Source organism: Sander lucioperca, chromosome 14, assembly GCF_008315115.2.
Source record: "Sander lucioperca isolate FBNREF2018 chromosome 14, SLUC_FBN_1.2, whole genome shotgun sequence".
Lineage (NCBI taxonomy): Eukaryota > Metazoa > Chordata > Actinopteri > Perciformes > Percidae > Sander > Sander lucioperca.
The window spans coordinates 19,498,176-19,517,083 of NC_050186.1; the positions used below are offsets into that span (position 1 = coordinate 19,498,176).

An 18,908-nucleotide genomic window follows, 5' to 3' on the forward strand; every position below is an offset into this window, starting at 1 on the left:
AACACATTTCTTTGACTGTAGTGAACACCTTTGCACATTCGAGATTTTTAACTTCAGTCCTCAGAAATCCTATAAAATAATGTCTGCAGCGTCCGTGTGTGTTTATCAACCCAGCTGATCTGATCCAGAGGACACCAAAGGGAGAAGAGAGGAAACAGCTTTTGCGTCAGAGTTAATTTTTCTTTGCTGCTGTTCAGAAGACAATTTGGATTAAATGCCACTTCCTGCAGGGTGGAGAAGTGTAACATACAACTGAGACTTTAAATTGACTATTTGTACAGGAAATCCTATCGATCACAGAACACTGAGGAGCCTGACCTCTTCCATTCATATTTTTGTCTTTAGTTTTCATTCAAAGCCCCAAAGCACATTTGAGAAAAAAAAAACATTTAATCATTGTATAATGTAGCCTGGTCATTAGAGAGAAATTAACACACAGAGAGGTTGTTTGAGTAAATCTTGAATAATTTATTTGATTTGTTCTTACTTTGTTTCTTGTTCCCCTTTTTTTTATTACTTCTGACATGGAATAATTGTCACAGTCTGCCTTTTTTGAAGGAAACAGCATGAGACAAGGCACAAAAATAGTTCTCATTTAATAAAATTTTACTCAATGTACAAAAATATATCTGGAATGTTTGGTCTTGTTTTTTTGCATTGTAATGTACAATTTGTCATTCCAAAAGTGCATTTACTTCCATTTTGTTCCATCTTGTCTTTAGAAAATATCTTCAAATATCTTATGCAACATTAAAAGCAAAGAAAGTATCATAGGTATGGACGGCAGTTGTGTCCTGAGCCTCTACAGCGACATAATAATCTTTCTGAATGTCTCTATTATATCTGGGTTAACACTTAATACTTAAAACATTTAAACAATCTTTGCTAGTAAACTGTTGCTTTTCAAGGCAAAGTTTGAGCGACCAGTTCCCCAAACACAGAGCTGCAGTGGTCTAGCCGAGGTCCTGTTGTCGGTGTTTGGGTTGGACGGACTGTTAGTTAGCGGGGACGAGCAGGATAAAACCATCTCGGCTCTTCTTGAAATCTGCATTGGTTTGGCCCGGCCTGGTTTCTACGGTGACGTTCTTTACTTTTCCACGCATGTGAACCTGCACGGCTGAACGGCAAACCTTCACGGGAAAGTGGACTTTTCTTATACTGAAAGAGAAAAAGACAAACACACACTTTTGTATTACTATATTTTGAAAGTTTATTCCCACAACCTCTGAACTTTCCTTTCTCCACTACATGCCTTTCCATTTCTTTCCTTAATCCTCACATTATTTCCTAATCTCAAACTAACACTTGGGCCCCCTACATGAGAGACTTTGTGATATTTCCAAAATATGTATGTATGTCAAAGAGTCCAATACACTGATATAATAGAAAAATAGTGACCTCGTTTCAACTTTTGCTACAATTCTGAAACAAAGTTGCTTCAAGATAGATATTATTGGATAATTATTTAAGTTTAGAATTTTTTAGAAATCACCCACTTAGGAATAAAGAGACGCTTTAGATGCTATGACATGAAGAAGACTGGCTTTGCACTCAAACGTTTGTATTTTATGCAAAACAAAGCATTTTACGTAGATGTTTTCAAGCAAAATAAACTTAAAAACAAAACATCACAACAACATATACACCGCAGGTCTAATAATGCAGCTCAACATCTTTAGGTCTAATAAAAATATACAGTATTTTTTTATTTTCCTTATACAGATGTTTACAGAGAAGCTAAAGTACTGCCAAACTGGAGCAGTTGTGTTTCTCGCGGCAACCCCATTGCCCACTAATATCTAGTTATAATCACAACATCTCTAGTCTATATCCACGACGTTTCACTTCCGGGATTGCTCCGGTGCTGCTGGAAATTCCGCCAGATCACGCTCTTTTTTCCCGGATGTCCGTTACCTACTACTTTCTTTGTGTTGGAATTCTAAACTCTGGTGGATTTATGAGGACTATGGTTAACTGTTCTCAGATCTCTGCAGGGTAAATCCAGACAGCTAGCTAGACTATCTGTCCAATCTGAGTTTTCTGTTGCACAACTAAAACTACTTTTGAACGTACATATTTTCCACCAAAACAAGTTCCTTCCCGAGGCTATTTTGCAGCAGCATTAGGGCTCTGTCTGGTACTTAGCGCCGCCCATGATGATTGTGATTGGTTTAAAGAAATGCCAATAAACCAGAGCACGTTATTCTCCCATCCCTGATTGCTATGTGGACTAGCCAAACCCTCCTCTGCAGCGCTGTGGAGGAAGGTCTGGCAATGCAGGACTACAACATCTCTGACTCAGGGAGTCAAAACACTGAGTTGTGTTTGAATGCCTTGAACCTTCTTTAACCCTGAAACAGCTTCTCATGGATGCGAAAGACCTGCAAAATCTCTGGAAAAATGTAAATGGTTAATTAAAACAGTGAGTTTGTTATTGATCACTTTACCCTCCACTGTTCGTTGATTTCAACTGACCACAGTCACATCCAGAGTGCAGGAGCTTCGGTGTTAACCCCACCCACCCACCCACACCCACACCCACACCCACACCCACACCCACACACACACACACACACACACCCACACACACACACACACAATCACTCTGCTGACAGCTGGGACAAAGAAAGTGTGGCTCTGCTTGCTCGACAGGCCGGTTGCTGCACAGTCAGCTGAAGATGATCCACTGTGAAGTCACAGCTTCCTCTTGGCCCTCGGGGATCCTGCAGCCTCAGCCTGGCTGCTCCGGCGACCCCACAAACACAAGCTGGCCCGGCACACGGCTCAGTCTGAAGTGTGCATACAAAGAACCTTGTACTGGTTCCACCTACGTCACAGCCATGGGCCCAGGAGACTATGAGTGCGTGGTTGATATTTCCATTTCTCTTGCGAATGTATACCGATTGTTGTCTCTCTATCCGTTAACACACTTTGTTTGAACCCAACATGAAGGCTTTAAAAAAAGCAGATGCAGAACAATATTTGCCAACCAGCTAATTGTGGAAGCCTTTGAATGTTGATAATGTGACTGATAAGCAGAGCTGGCTCAAGCATTAAGGCCACCTAGGCCACTGTCTGCCTCCTTTGGCAAGAACAACCTACCGCTTCAAACTGCTAGTGTCCTATTCTCCCCAGACTGATTAGTCCTCTTCAAAAACACTGGCTGAAAATCAGATGAAGTCCCACTTTTAAAAGGTGAACTTCATTTTAAGAATATTACATAATGTTTTAGCTGTTATGCAATCGTTCTGGCAATCTGGGTACAGTAGAAACACACACCAGGTGAGAGCATCAGACCGACTACAATCTGAGATTAGAGACAAGACGGAAACACCACACTCTAAACTTATTGAATATACTGTACACTGAATAATAAAACTGCTCAGTAATAAACTGCATATTACAGTACAAACTACTAATGTAGATGGCAGTATAATGTAGAAGTTTATTTGGTACATTATTTGTGTAGCTCTGTTAAATGTTTACTTTTCAAAATGAACATGTAGAGAAAGAGACAATGAGAAAATGAGACAGTGCTTGTTAAGACACACAACAGCTGGGTCCAGTCCAGTCAGACATCTTTAGTTTAACTAACTGAACAAACAACAATCATGCAAACAGCATGGAAGGCACAACGTTTTGTTGCTTTTGATGAAATCTAACTTTACCACGCATGCTTACAGTCTTTTTACTAAGCTAGGCTGAACATGTCATGGAGCTTTTATTGAGCTCAAAGAGATGAAACTGATGTTTTTCTCATTTAACGCTCGGTTACAGCAAATAAGCATTTAAGCAAATAAGCATTTTCCAGATCTGGGGGGGGGGGGGGGGGGGGGGGGGGCAGCTCTGTCACTAGAGGTTTAACAAGGTCTTTATTTGCGGGATCCTCCCTAAATGCATATGCAGTGAGGAGAAAGGCGCACCTTGCATACACTCGCATAAATGACACAAACTGTGACTCCAGCCTGGTGCGTCGCTTGACAAATACAGTCAGATGTGTGTTTGGGGCAGAATGCGTCACATCTGGCACAAAAGCCTTGGTGGATCTGGCCTTCTGTCTCTTTCCTACTTCCTACTGGGCATTGGGTATCTACATGAGACACATGACTCGCAGCAAAGCAGATAATTGGCATATTCAGACAGAGAAAGAGAGAAGTTGCTTAATAAACTATACTAAACCATAGCCAAACATGAAAACACGTGCATAAAACCGACTAAACCCAACCTGCAACCTGATACTTTGTCAGGACCGGCTTGTTCGGGTCAAGATAGTCTCGCTTTGCCAGACCATCCACACGCTGGGGAGCAGAGGAGGGTCTGGCTACTCCTCACAGCATTCCAGGATGAGAGAAAAACGTGCTCTGGTTTAATGGCATTTCTTTAAACCAATCACAATCGTCATGGGTGGCGCTAAGCTCCACACGGAGCCACTGCAAAATAGTTGTGCGAGAGAAAACTTAGATTGGACAGATAGTCTAGCTAGCTGTCTCAATTTACCCTGCAGAGATCTGAGGAGCAGTTAACCATAGTCCTCATAAATCCACCGGAGTTTAAAATTCCAACCAAAAAGAAAGCAGAAGGAAAAAAAAATCGGCGAAAATACATGCATCCGGTGGAATTTCCTGAGGCACTGGAGCAATCCCGGAAGTGGAACGTCAATTATATAGACTAGGGTCAAGATAACGGAGGTCTAAGAGAACAAAGATAAGGCTCACCCTGCCTATCAGTGGGGGTAAATAACTTTCTTGTGAAATCATCATAACAGCAGTTTGTGTTAGAAGCTGAAGTATTTCAAGCTTCCTACACAAAACAGCCTCTTTAAGCTGCTACATTATATGCTTTCTTACTGCTAAAAGAATGTTTCTAAATCTATGGCGCTGTTCATCATATGTCACTCCAACAGGTGTGGCCTTGCTCTCTTTTTTCCACTTGGCCCTTCATCAGCCTCAAACCCCGCCTTGCTGAACCCCCTAAACCACCTGTCCTGTCCCACCCCTGACACAGAAACCCACTGACCTCCACTGGGTTTTGATTTTGTGTGTGATACTGATCTCATCATACCGGCTACCGCGAGTGAAACCCGACACCAGCAGAGAGTGTTGAAAAAGGCCTCTGGCTGCGCCTGAGAACTGTGGGTGATCGGCTGCTAAGACCTGCGGTGCAGCTTTCTGCTGCTGAAGACTGGAGGCTGAGATTGTCCGTGATTAAATACAGCCGGCTGTCACTCTTCAAACACAGCTGGGCCATAAACAAGAGCCATTATTGTAGAAAATGAAAGATATGTTTAATTGCTGCAGAATTTATGCTCAACATACAGTACAGCAACCAAAAGTGTTGTGGCTGTGATGAGTTTTTCCAAGACTCTCCTCACCCAAAATAAACAATAGCATCTGTCATTTCTTAAAATCTTTCTTCAAAGACAAAGGTGGAAGTAGCATGACGTTGTTCAAGTGCTGCCAAACCTCTCAGGGAGGAGGTTGGGCTAGAGGCTACCGGACACGGCGGCTTGCATCCGGTCTCCAACCAACAATCAAGATGTTTTTTCAAGACTTGTTTTTAACCATGACCATGATCGTTCCCTGACCATAAGCAAGTAGTTTTAGTTGCCTAAACTTACAGCAACCCCACCTTAACCTCAGAGGTGGCTCACATGAAAACAGCACTCACAAAATACCTTTCTCTTTTTTTTATTTCAGTATGAGGACTTGTTATTTTTATTATTAATAATAATAATAATACAATTTATTTGTTGGTGCCTTTCAGGACACCCAAGGACACCTTACACACATTAATAAAAACAATAATAGAAGCACAACAAATGTACCAACATTAAAATCCAGTAGTAAGTAAAGCAAAGGTATTCAACTAGTTAAAAAATTATGTCAGTAAAATCAAGGTGGATATGGTGAAATCTATGGTGGGTATGCCAATCTAAACAGATGTGTTTTAAGTAACTTTTTTTCCATTCAGAAGAAAAATAGTAAGAGATAAGACCTTTCAGTCACTCCTTCACAGCTGCTAACACCATTTTTTAAATTAAGGGGCCACTTGCTTGGGTCAAACTAGAAAACAATCACGAAGCTTGATGCCTTTATTTCCATTGGAGATTCACTTTTCAGGTATTCCTCTAAAAAATGATCTTGATCTGAATTATACAAACGGATTAAAAACATAATCTAGACACTGATTGCTTTGCTTTAAAGCTAATTATCAATATTTAAGGTTTATTTTGGTTTCAGTTTACACGTTTGGTTGCTGTGAGAAAGCATTTTCTCAGGCTACCACAGGCACATAGTTGGAAACTATAAGCACCGTTACAGATGTTGTTCTCAGCTTTCACGAGATGTGCAAACGGAAAACTGTTCATATAGTGCTTTTTTTACTTGGCTCTGCAGAAGCATGTAGAGTGTAATGTAAGAGTCTCTTTTGCTATCTGAAAACGACTTATTGCCATTTAAAACTCAGAAAAACGCTGTACTGTTGTGTACTAAAATGCATCGATTCCCCACTAAAAAACTGGATCGAGAAGATCGACATCACTGTCATATTTGTGCGGTAAATTCAGCTTAGGCTCTGTCAAACAGTAACAAAATCCACCTGCCAGCACCTCTAAAGCTGAATCATTAACACGTTATGTTTAATCGGTACAAAAAGACTGTGAAAACGTCAAGTTGTGGTTTTATGGTGGGTTTTGTGCCAGACTATTTCTTGGCTGCGAGCAGTAACTTCTAGTTGTCTGGCAACTGCTCAAGCAAAGAAATATTTCAACACATAACCCCGTATAACGGCCGACACATTGTCCATTTTACACTTAAGTTTTTGTACAGCTTAAACAACAGAGACATAACATGTTAGTTAGTGAGCTTTAGAGGTGCTGGTAGGCAGATTTTGTTATTGTTTAACAGAGCCAGGCTAGCTGTTTCCCTGTTTCCAGTCTTTATGCTAAGCTAACCAGCTGCTGACTGTAGTCTTATATTGAAAGGACACATATGAGAGTAGCATCCATCTCCTCGTTTAACTCTAACAAGTATATTTCCTAAAATGTTACTTTAAAAAAAGGAATTATAAGAGGAAGCCATCTCACGCTCACCTGTAGTTTTCCATCCGTCAGAGCCCCTCCCCTTCCATCCCACAGACCCCCTTTCATCCCTCCCACCCTCCCTTTCCACCAGACTTGACACCCACTCGTCAACACAAGGCTGTAATTTCCCCTTGCAATCTTAATTATAAATTCCCCAGCTGCCTGGCAACTATCTCTGGGGCAACAGCAGCATCTGCAGCCCCGGCAGCGGAGGCAACGTGGGCCGAGGTCACTTGAGTTCTCGGGTGTGAGGTGGCGGCGAGCAGACCATCACAGGGTTCGCTTTGGCATCCTAGTGTTCATCATCCATTAAAATTACCATCACCGTCATCAGAAACAGTGGTCCTATCTCAACCAGCTGCACCCTGTGTCTTGAATTTCCTCAGGGGGCATTCTGAGGAAAGAAATGAGTCATACTGTAACAACAGCAGAGCTAACGCATGAAGAGTGATTTCTATAAACGGTGCAGACATGCTTTAAGATGCAACACTATGGTCTTATACATGCATATGGCATGAATCACAAATGTGTGTCATCAAGTGTGATGTAGTTTAACAGCATGGGCTTCAATAATTTCCTCAGTGCTGATTATTTCTGAAGACCACCAACCCATTTCTGAGATAAAAGTGAACAGTGAGGGAGCCGATCGTCTTATCAAATTGATTATCAACAAAGGAAGACGGTCGATCACTATCAGTGGTTATTATGCAGCAGGAGCATTGGACATGTTGTTAGTGATGGTTTTTGAACTCATCATACGGCCCAAACATCCGCTGAGTGACAACTCCAGGAAACGTGTTAGGGCTGGGTGGTACAGTTTATCGATTTTTTAAATTATACTGATATAGTTCCAAACAAGATGGGATGGGATGAGACAATTCCCTTTATATTGATATACTGTAGTTTGATTTTGCGTTACATAACCCATTTCTCCCGTAAAGTCATGCCAGTGCATCTCTCTCACACACTTCATGTAACTCCGCCCCTACTTTCTCGTTCCGTCTGCCCGGCTCACTCTCTCACTACAAGGTCCAACAATCAAGACTGCCCGATGCACTGGAGCCAGTAAAAAGTTACATCGGACCAGTTAATAAAATCAGCCAGTTGCCCAATCGGGCCAGAGCTCGAAAAGTGAGTGAGCAAGCGGCATGTGTCTGCTCATCTCTCTGAGACTTCCCTTTGCTCTCAGCACGAAGACAGACAGACTTGTTTACTAGAACATACTGGGGATATACTGGGTATATATATATTCACCATTCAGTCTAAAAGTACCGAGATATAATTTTTGCTCCATATCGTCAGCCCTAAAACATGTGCCTCTTGAGATAAAAACTGCAATTCTTTTTACAGATGAATTGCTGTGTAGTATTTGACACTACAGTAAGACTGTTGTGATGAATGAAAAATATTGCTGAGGAATCCATTTGTTGCACTCTGAGGTGGCTTTAAAGGCAGCACGTGTGAACTGTTTGAATCCACAAAGAAGCCTTTTGATGCTGGTGCAGTTTTGAGGTCAATCGTCGACTCTGTGAGTGCGCCCAGGAGGCTTTGAGATGCTCGAACAGAAAGTCCCCGAAATTTAACAACCAAGGCACCAGTCAGAATGGCTTTATAAAATCTGCTCCGTCACAGCAGAGTGTCTTTGATGTAAATTGTGGGAATGAGCTAATCGGGAGAATATGATGTAAAGTATTCACTGTTTCTGAGTCTTTCACTACACCACCAATCCCATCATACTGCTAAATCCTTCCTCTACATCTGCCTGGACCTTTGTACATGGTACATACAACTGATTTACATTTGAAGGGTTGGTTAAACAGAAAAGGCTGGTAATCATGTTCCCTGGCAAAATACATAGATTCTTAAATATGTCAGACTTTACTGTACTATGTGACCTTACAATGTAATAATATTCATTTAGGCATGAAAACTGTGACTCATCTTATCTTAATACAGGCATTTGGTCATGACATGAAAGACGTATACAGAAAAACACTGGTGCCAGCTCTACTTATAGATACTGATCTCTGATGTGCTTATAAGTGTCATGGAAATTTGTGTGTTAGGGTAAAAACGTATTTGAACTGTTCACACACGTGCTGATGGCAGTCAGTCACACGCCGCAGACCGGCTGTAATCAGCGGATTCAGGCACAACACGTGCCAGCTGTATGAGAACAGAGAAAGAAATAGGTCAGTGTTAATATACAGTATACTATTTACGTCCACCTGGCTTAAAAGCTGTTGCCATAGTTACTCCCAGGGGTGGAGGAAATATTCAGATCATTTTCTTAAGTACTAATTAAAAAGTTAAAATACTCAGTTACAAGTCCTGCATTGAAAACGTACTATATGTAAGTATAACCAGGAAAATGTACTTCAAGTATTAAAAGCAAAAGTACTCCCCTGTGACTGTTATACTATTATATTTTATATCATTAGATTATTATTGTTCATGCATTAATGTAAAAACAGGATTTTACTGCTGTAGTTGGTCTTGGTGGAGCTCATTTTAAACTATTTGGGATAGGACTGCAACTAATGATTATTTTCATTACTCTGCTGATCATTCTCTCCATTAGTCGATTGATTGTTTGGTTTGTGAAAATTCAGAAAATAGTCACAATTACCTAGATCCTAAAGTGACACCTTCACAATGTTTGTTTTGTCCAACCAACAGTCCAAAGCTCAACATTATTAATACAATTGAAAGGAAAAGCAGCAAATCTTCACATTTGTGAAGACGGAACCATGAAATGTTTTTGCATGAAAAATGACGAGTTGCCAATTAATTTTCTGTCAATCGATTAATCGACTAATTCTTTCCGCCGTACATTTTCATATGTATATAAGAATATATATTCATATATATTAATTTGTAAAGTAACTAGTACTGTCAGATTAATGTAGTAGAGTAAAAAGTGCAGTTTCCCTCTGAATTGAAGTGGAGTTGAAGTATTAAGTGGCATGAATACTAAAGTACTTCAAATTTGTATATAGTAATTGTATAGTATAGTACTTGAGTTAAGTGAGAGTTCAGAGCACAAGCTGCTTCTCCTGTTGCTCCGGCCGAGAGATGAACACATTGAGGACAGACACTGACGGAGAGAAAAATGGGAAGGCAGGGAAACAGAGGAGGCTATTTCAAGATCTTTGGATGACGCCTTTTACGACCTAAAAAGTGAATTCAGAATAGCTAACCGACAAAACTGTTGACGTCCATGGGGTCAAAACAAGCAAGTCAACAAGTCCTTTGAGAGCAGTGACAGGTCACAGTGAGTCTTCGGTCATTAAAGCCACATCACAAGACCACTCACATATGCTTTGAGGTTAATGAAATCATGTTTGTTTTTTTCCACTCCTCGTTTTCTTGCATCTTCCATGGAAAGGGAGGGGGTGACCCAGAAGATTCCTATTAATGCAACACTGTCCCAGGTCTTTCCATATTCATAACTGAAAGTGCTGATTTAGAAAATGCTGGAGAAGGAGAGACGCTTGGAGAGGAAGAGACAGTAAATGAAAATAAACTAGAATTAGTTGTATGCCTCCGCCAACCAGTCAAGTTGCAGTTTACATCCATGTCTGTCCAGACTCATATAATATATGTAATGAAGACTTTAAAGCAATTTGATAAAAATGTATTAAAGGCATACTATGTAACTTTTCCCGCTTCGGTCCCCCTACAGGTTGTCTCATTGGAACTACAGCGGCCATCACTTCATCATTTTATCCTATTAGACATTTGTGAAATACATTTTGTGTGGTCACAGTGACCTTTGACCGCCAAAATCGAATCAGTTTATCCTTGAGTCCAAGTGGACATTTGTGCCAAATGTAAAGAAATTCCTTTTAGGGGGTACTGAGATATCGTCTTCAAAAAAATGAGACAGACGTACGGACGACCTAGCCTAGTTTAACAGCATGGGCTTCAATAATTTCCTCAGTGCTGATTATTTCTGAAGACCACCAACCCATTTCTGAGATAAAAGTGAACAGTGAGGGAGCCGATCGTCTTATCAAATTGATTATCAACAAAGGAAGACGGTCGATCACTATCAGTGGTTATTATGCAGCAGGAGCATTGGACATGACAGTTTTTGAACTCATCATATGGTCCAAACATCCGCTGAGTGACAACTCCAGGAAACGTGTTAGGGCTGGGCGGTACAGTTTATCGATTTTTTAAATTATACTGATATAGTGCCAAACAAGATGGGATGGGATGAGACAATTCCCTTTATATTGATATACTGTAGTTTGATTTTGCGTTACATAACCCGTTTCTCCCGTAAAGTCATGCCAGTGCATCTCTCTCACACACTTCATGCAACTCCGCCCCTACTTTCTCGCCTTTCTCGCCTCGCTAGCCTCTGGCCACGGCACGGAGCTTAATAAAAGGCAAGAGGAGAGGAGTAGCTGTTTTGCCCACGAGTTAATGAAGTGCCATTTTATAAAATGTAAGGTGTTAGCAGGTCACCTCAAATCACATTGGATTGGAGGATTTCACGTATACACACCCGAGGGCAGGATGATTCATTTCATTCATATTTTAATGTCTTACAGGAAGAGAAAAGAAGCATTTTGATATATATATATTTGTACTTCAGATCGGGGCGTTTGTGAAATGTACTGTCCATCTGACCCCCAGAACAGACAATCATACCACCAGACTACCTGAGAAGTAATGTGGGGAAGCATTTTGGATTCGACACCATAGATGGCAGACTTGTAAATATAGATAAGGTTGTTTGTTGAATTTGTTATCTTCCGTAATGCAGCAGAGGAACCATGAATAAACACAACAATACATTCTATAATACAGGTTAGGATTCGGCTATGTGGGCTGCATAGCTCGTTGAAACTAATAAATACTGAAACATGCCATTTTTTGCATATATTTGAGTTGGCAAAGAAATTACAAAACAATCAATGCAGGGACAGGGGATACAAACTTGTCTTTGTGTTGTAAATATAAACCTTTACATGCATTTTTCATTTCAGTGTGTGTTTTAAGATGGCACAAACTAACCGCTAATGCAGAAACTTCTATTCTATCCAGAAAAAAAAGTCTCTGGCCGTGATCAATAAGATAATAAAATTCCCCAAATTGCCTTTTAAGTAAAGAATCCTCCTCAATCTTTTAAGGCCGGGGCAGATCATACCCTAAATCCTGCCTTTAGCCCACTTATACTCTCCCCAGCTGTCCCAGCAGATGGTCTACGAGTCCAACCCCCTCCAAAACACACACACACACACACACATACACGCACACATACGCACAAACACACGCACAGTAAACAGACACATACCAACACACACGCCTCATTCATGCCGACAGCTCAGACCCAGGTGACAGGAAGATAAAGCAGGAGAGATGAGAGGATGAGGGTACATACAGGAAGGAGGAGAGGGAAAGACTGAGCTCCGCCGAGAGAACAAGAGACAGATGTGACATGACAGAAAACCAGACAGCTTATCTTCGCTCGTCCTCGCTAACAACACAGAGAGGCTTTGAAGTCAGACTTTACCTTGTGCCTCTAACTCTGCCTTAGCTGACCCAGTTTTGTACAACTCTGTGCCACCAAACACTCCCAGATTCCCACTCTTGTGTTTGATTTCCAGAGATAAGAAAAAACACAATCGCTCCATTGACAGTTTCCTCCCCTGACCAATCTCCAAACCTCATGAACTAAAAATGACGTGCGCATGACTCTTAAAGTCTGGGATCTCATTTCCTGACAGAAGGAAGCACAAGAGGAGTGTGTTTGTGTGTTGTCATCCTCCTCTTCCCTCCCTCCTCTTCCCCCTCGCACATGCTCACATACTTAACAGCTCACCCCTGACTTTGTCTCATGAGCAGAGGTTGCGACCCCCTCCATTCACTGCAGATGGTGGCACAAAGACAGGGGGAGAGCTGAAACTGATTCCCGATGGTTGACTTTCCTCTACGACGTTCACCGCACCCGAGCAGAGCCATGCAGCTGCTGCAAGGACCCCGGTGATGAAGACCCCCCCCCCCACACACACACACACACCAAAAGTCTAAGACTCGTAAAAACCACAAAAGTCTCACCAGGGATCTGGGATCAGCTAGCTGAACATACACACAGAAAGACTCATAAAAGTGGGAACACACACCCTCATGCGGCTGCCGTCTGTCGGGCCTCTGAGCTGCAAAAACAAAATAAGTGACTGAACATAAGAAGTACCATCACACTGATGTGAGTGAGCTGACAGCTCATTTCATGTTTTATCTTTACATGAGACCAGAAATCACATAAAAACATAAACTGGCTCTTGACTATGAATAAGTCTCAACTGATTGCTTCTTAACAGGGTTTCTTTAAAACATCACCTCTTAGTATAACGCAATACAAGTCAACAGAACCATAAACACAGAAATAATAGCCTCAAAAATGATCGTAAAGTTGTTAAAAAAAATAGCTCTCTAAAACAGTTTCACCAAAAACTGAACATTATGACATTTATGAATGTATGATTAATTGCAGGACTGCTGTATTAGACTGCACTCATTCTAGCTAGGTGTACCTAATAAACTGGCAACTGAGTGTATGTCACCACTATGGCTGCAACTGCAATCGATTTTTGCTATTTCCTGGCATTTTATAGACAAAACTTTTTTTTCGGAAAAATAATCTGCAGATGAATCGTTAATGAAAATAACTGTGTTTCTAAAGCTTATTGCAGATAGTAATGTGTGCATTATGGCAGTATATGTACATATGTGTGTGGGTATATGAAGGGCATAAAACTATGATTGGTTGTGTGTAATTAAGTATGTGTAAGTATCTTTAATCATGTGTTTAAAAATACATGATGCGTATGTATGCTATATTCATTTTTTTTATGGACACTTGAGCTAAAAAAAAGACCCAAATAAACAAAATGAGACGCTAGTTTGTTATTATGTGACTTAAAGGTGCCCTGCCACACATATTTCATTACTTTGTGGTAATGTCTGATCACCATGGACTCTGTAACATCTTTTGTGGAAAAAATGCCTTGGTTACTTTTTTCAAGCCATTCTAGCGTGGTATAAAAAGCCTGCAGGAAGACTCAGCTCGATTTGTGCCAGTTCTCATTAATATTCAACGAGCTAAGCTGCTTGACTCTGATTGGCTAACAGCTAGCCAATGAGAGCCTGGCTATCAGCATCCTTTACCCAGCGCAACTGGGCGAGCTCATGAATAGTAATGAGCTCAGGCAACACCACGTCAGACTGACCAGCTTTTGTAATTGGCCTGATTTCTCCGCTTATTTCTTTTCAGTGGCTAGAGCTGACAGAGGAGGTAGCTGTTCATTTTCACATTCACGACATAACACATATGGACCTAACATATTTCAAAAAATGCAAGTAAAAACGGTTTTGCGTGGCATGGCACGTATGTAATTCGTTATCATACTTAATGGCTGAAAGCTTCAGAAACACCAAGTAATTGGACTTTTTTTCAAGAATGGACCTTCAAACTCCTTTTTGAAGAATAAAACCCCAAAATAGTGAGTCCAAACTATAAAGTGATTGAAGTCTTTGGTGGACTTTGGCATAAATACAATGAATTTCCAGCAGAGGAGCTCCACAGTGTGTTTGTTTGTATCTCTATGTCACTCGTGGTCCTGGCAGGATTTGGAGGATTAATACTTTGGGATACCAATCACTGCAGACTGGGTGCACTCTCAGCGGGCCGTACTTACAACAACACGCACGCACGCATCCTCACACACACATACACACACACACACACACACACAACCAAAACAGTCTGCTGTGTGTGAAATTTTGTGCCATTCAAATGAAGTCTGGCAGAGATGAATGTGGGTGGATGTGAATCAGGTTTATAAACAGCGACAACAAATCAGGTTCCGAGTGATAAATGTGATAAATGTCAGCGTAACTGATTCATTTCACAGCAGTTATTTAGAGCGGGGCGCAGACACCGACAACTATGACAGTGATAAATGCCAAGAGTATGATTTGCGTAATTGTTATGCTTTAGTTCTAATGAAAATCTGTCTCGTCTTATAAACAAACAAATGATCAGTAGGAGCAAAAAAGTTTTGTAAGTTTAAGAAAATGTGTTTAATAGACAAATGTAGTATGGTAGAGATAGTTTTAAGTGTTGTCTTACTTTTTGACATCAAATACATTGTGTTTTGTTAAAAGGGTAAAATGTTGTAGCTTCAACCGGCACCTTTTCAGTAGAAAATATTTATGCCAGTTTTAAAAAATCTGGCTGCCCAGTGCAGTGCCCACACATTTTCATGTCAGTTCATGTCACACCCAAAACAACCAAAACATGTCTCAAAAGCGTATAATTCCTTCCACCAGCAAATCAGTTATCAAACATTTTACTAATGACACAATGACTGATAAAAACCAACAACAGGTGGCAATAAAGTGCATGCACAACTGTATAATGTCCATATAACTATTATAAAAAACATGTATGTTACAGTTTAAATGTGTTTCAAGTTTAAATGTGTTTGTGACAAATAAAATTGATACCACTTTAATTCTCCTGTTAGGACTGGAAGAATTGGTGTTTGTGATTGAGCTCGAGTGAGAAATAGAATGAATGAAACTGGACTGCACACAAATATTTGCGCAGTTTGGGATTCACTCTTGCTCAAGGTCACTTTGACAAGTGAGACCCTGCAGCTAACAAACGACGCGCTCTGTCAATCATTTCGACAGTTGTTTTCTATGAATGCTTTTGATGTCAAATTGTTGAGAAATATTATCCGTGGTCTGGTCCAGGTTGAGCTTTTAGGGAAACTGAACTTGGAATTTAGCGATAGTATTCAGCTTTAGCGTTGGTCCTAGTCACATCATCACAGGTGGGGAGTAGTAACTGTGTCGCCTCAGACAAATGTCTTTATAATCAGAATCATAAGTGTGAGATTTCCCTGAAACTATCGAAGCCTCTCAGGCTTTCAAAGCTAGCAGTGCAAACAGAGAAGGAAGCCACAGGATAAAGTTAGTGATGCTCGCCTAGTGAGGAAACAAAACAGTGTCTGGTTGTGTGAACTGACCGTGTGAAGTGGTCCACCAACGCTCCCACCAGCTCCCCCACTCGGTCCTGGTTGGTGCACAGCTCCCCTCGCTGCAAACACAGCAGGACATCATCCTGGGAGGATGTGTGTAGCGCCACCATCTGGTCAACCTCGCTGGTCACACTCAGTCCCGTGAACTGTGGAGAGAAACAAAAGCACAAAGTCAGACTCCGACAAAGCGCCAACTATGACTAACGGCCACAGTAAAGGATGTAAAGCACTACTGAGTAACAGTGTGTTACTGATAGTTATTTAAATAAAATATTGCAGGTTATTAAAGTGGTAATCCATGAGGCTTTGTTTTGTATTTGTTGAGCGTTTTCATCTCAGCACTGAAGATCAGCTTCATCAAACATTCTTGGTAACAGTTTTTAAATGTTTTGAGTTTAAATGTAATGTTTATTTCATTTTGTCTCAGTTATATGGCAGTTCTTATTGCTCATGTTTACTACCTAGTTGCTCTCCTTTTTATCAAATAACAAACTTGCTTCCAATCACTTCTGTACAACAGCAGTGGAACATAACTAATTTTATGAACTGTCCTTTATTTAAGCACAACTTTGAGTTACTTAAATGCCTCCCATTTTCTGTTACTTCATACTTCTACTCAACTACATTCCAGAGAGTGAAATATTGTACTTCTTACTTTACTGCATTTATTTGATAGTTGTAGTTTCTTTGCTGATTAGGATTATGTTAACATATGAAACCTTGTTACACCTCAAACTACCCTAACAGTATATAATGCAATACTTATACTATACTTAATACTTCTACTGTTCTTTTACTTAATATTGAATGCAGGACTTAAATGCAGGCTTAAATGTTGCATTGTTACTTTTAGTTTAGTAAGAGACCTGAATACTTCTTCTACCCCTGCTGTGAACAAGACCTGACTAAAGGCTGAATGACAGATATTCAGCTTCACACACTGGAGCGCTGGAAATTCATTTGTATAAAAATGTCAACGATTATCACGTCAATGTACAATAACTGTGAATCTAATACAGTACAGTATATCCTGGATCAAAAATCACGCCATGAATGAAGCCAGTGGATTATTACTGCTCAGAGTATGCAGGGGGAGAGAAAATCTGCCTGCGGTGCACGTGTAGTGGAGGTGCGGTGAGGGGAAAGTCATGAGGTGTGATCCAGTTAGAATAATGTACAGATTTACTGTGACAGGTGGGGGAAGAATTCAATTCAATTTTATTTTATTTATAGTATCAAATCATAACAAGAGTTATCTTAAGACACTTTACAGACAGAGTAGGTCTAGACCACTCTCTATAATTTACAAAGACCCAACAATTTCAAGTAGTATTCAGAAGTTATTTTACTGGAGTAAAAGTAGCAATACTACTAAAAAGACTGTTACAAGTAAAAGTCATGCATTCAAGATCTTCCTTAAGTAAAAGTACAAAAGTATTAGCATCAAAATATACTTCAAGTACCAAAAGTGAAAGTACTCATTCACTCAGTTAGTGATGCATTAATGTTCTCATCACTTTAATGTTGCAGCTGGTAAAGGCAGAGCTATTTTTAATTACTTTATATACTTCTGGTTAGCTTAACCTATAACAATACATCATAATTTATTAGTTGATTAAAATTTTGTATTAATAATCTGAATATGCAGAGTAACTAAAGCTGTTAAATTATTGTAGTGGAGTAAAAAGTACAATATCTGACTACAAAATGCAGTGGAGTAGAAGTATAAAAGTAGCATGAAAAAAGAAATGCCCAAGTAAAGTACGTCAACATTGTATCTAAAGACAGTACTTGATCAAACGTTCTTAGTTACATTGCACCACTGACTGAAGGAACGAGAGCGAGAGAAGGTGTGGGAGAGAAACACAGAACAGTATGCGTTAGAGATATACAGACAGAGAAAGTGAGGTTGGTCACAGATGTTGGAAAGGGAATGGAAGATGGAGCGGATTAAGCCTCTTAAAGCCCCCGGCACACACTGGTACAACCTGTGCCTCCATTGTTCGGCCATTTATTGTAAAAATGTGATCAACACACATATTTCTCTATTCAATTATTATTATATTATTTCTTAATAAAATAAATGAGAACGACCTCATGGAAAAGGTGTGTGGAATTTTCTTATCTTCCTATCATTATGACATTTCCATGTGATATAAGGCTGTGTTTATCAATGTAATCAATTTTCATTATTGATTGATTTTTTTTATTTTTTATTAATTGTTAGTTTACGTTACAAAATGTCAGAAAACAGCAAAAGCAATTACAGTTTCTTAGAGTGCGAGGTGACGTCTGTAAGTTGCTTAATATAGAACCACCGCACTCTCCAGGATAATGTAAGAAACATAATACGTTTCGGTTATGGACGCCAGTCTTAATTATTTCAACTATGTTTCTGAGAAATCATGTTTTATCCTTCTCATTGACCCAGAATCGGAAAGTAAATCAATATAAGCTGCAAATTGTACTTTTTACAAAGATGTTATGTAAAAGGGACAGAGTCACTGAGTTCAGTTGTCTTGTGTGACTTTGTTTGTGATCAGTATCAGTTTACACAAACGAGTCCATTCAATTCAGGAAAAACACTGAAAACTGTCACAGTTACGCACAACACTGTTGTTGTTGTCACATTGGTCCATCAGTTTGTGACCTGGGTGACATTTCAGCCTTCGTTGCTAAAGGTCAAGGGTCTGGTGACACAATGTGAGGACATAGCTGTGTTGCTTCTTCTCTATTCTCTGTTTCTGACCTGGATAAGACTCATC

General features: G+C 40.1%; 1 protein-coding gene across 2 annotated transcripts in view; it reads right to left on the reverse strand.

The window, feature by feature from the left end:
• Nucleotides 1–453: 453 nt before the first annotated feature.
• myo1g (myosin IG) overlaps nucleotides 454–18,908 on the reverse strand; it is a 47,213-nt gene continuing 28,758 nt past the window's right edge. Inside the window, exons 21-22 of one of the 2 annotated variants that reach the window (XM_031295798.2) lie at nucleotides 16,132–16,289; nucleotides 454–1,158 (exon numbers count right to left, since the gene is read on the reverse strand). In XM_031295798.2, coding sequence (XP_031151658.1) covers nucleotides 996–1,158; nucleotides 16,132–16,289 — 321 coding nt within the window. In that variant the 3' untranslated portion in view covers nucleotides 454–995. Of the gene's footprint in view, nucleotides 1,159–5,730; nucleotides 7,476–16,131; nucleotides 16,290–18,908 lie in introns of those variants that run through there. The other variant, XM_031295799.2, reaches the window with a different exon arrangement.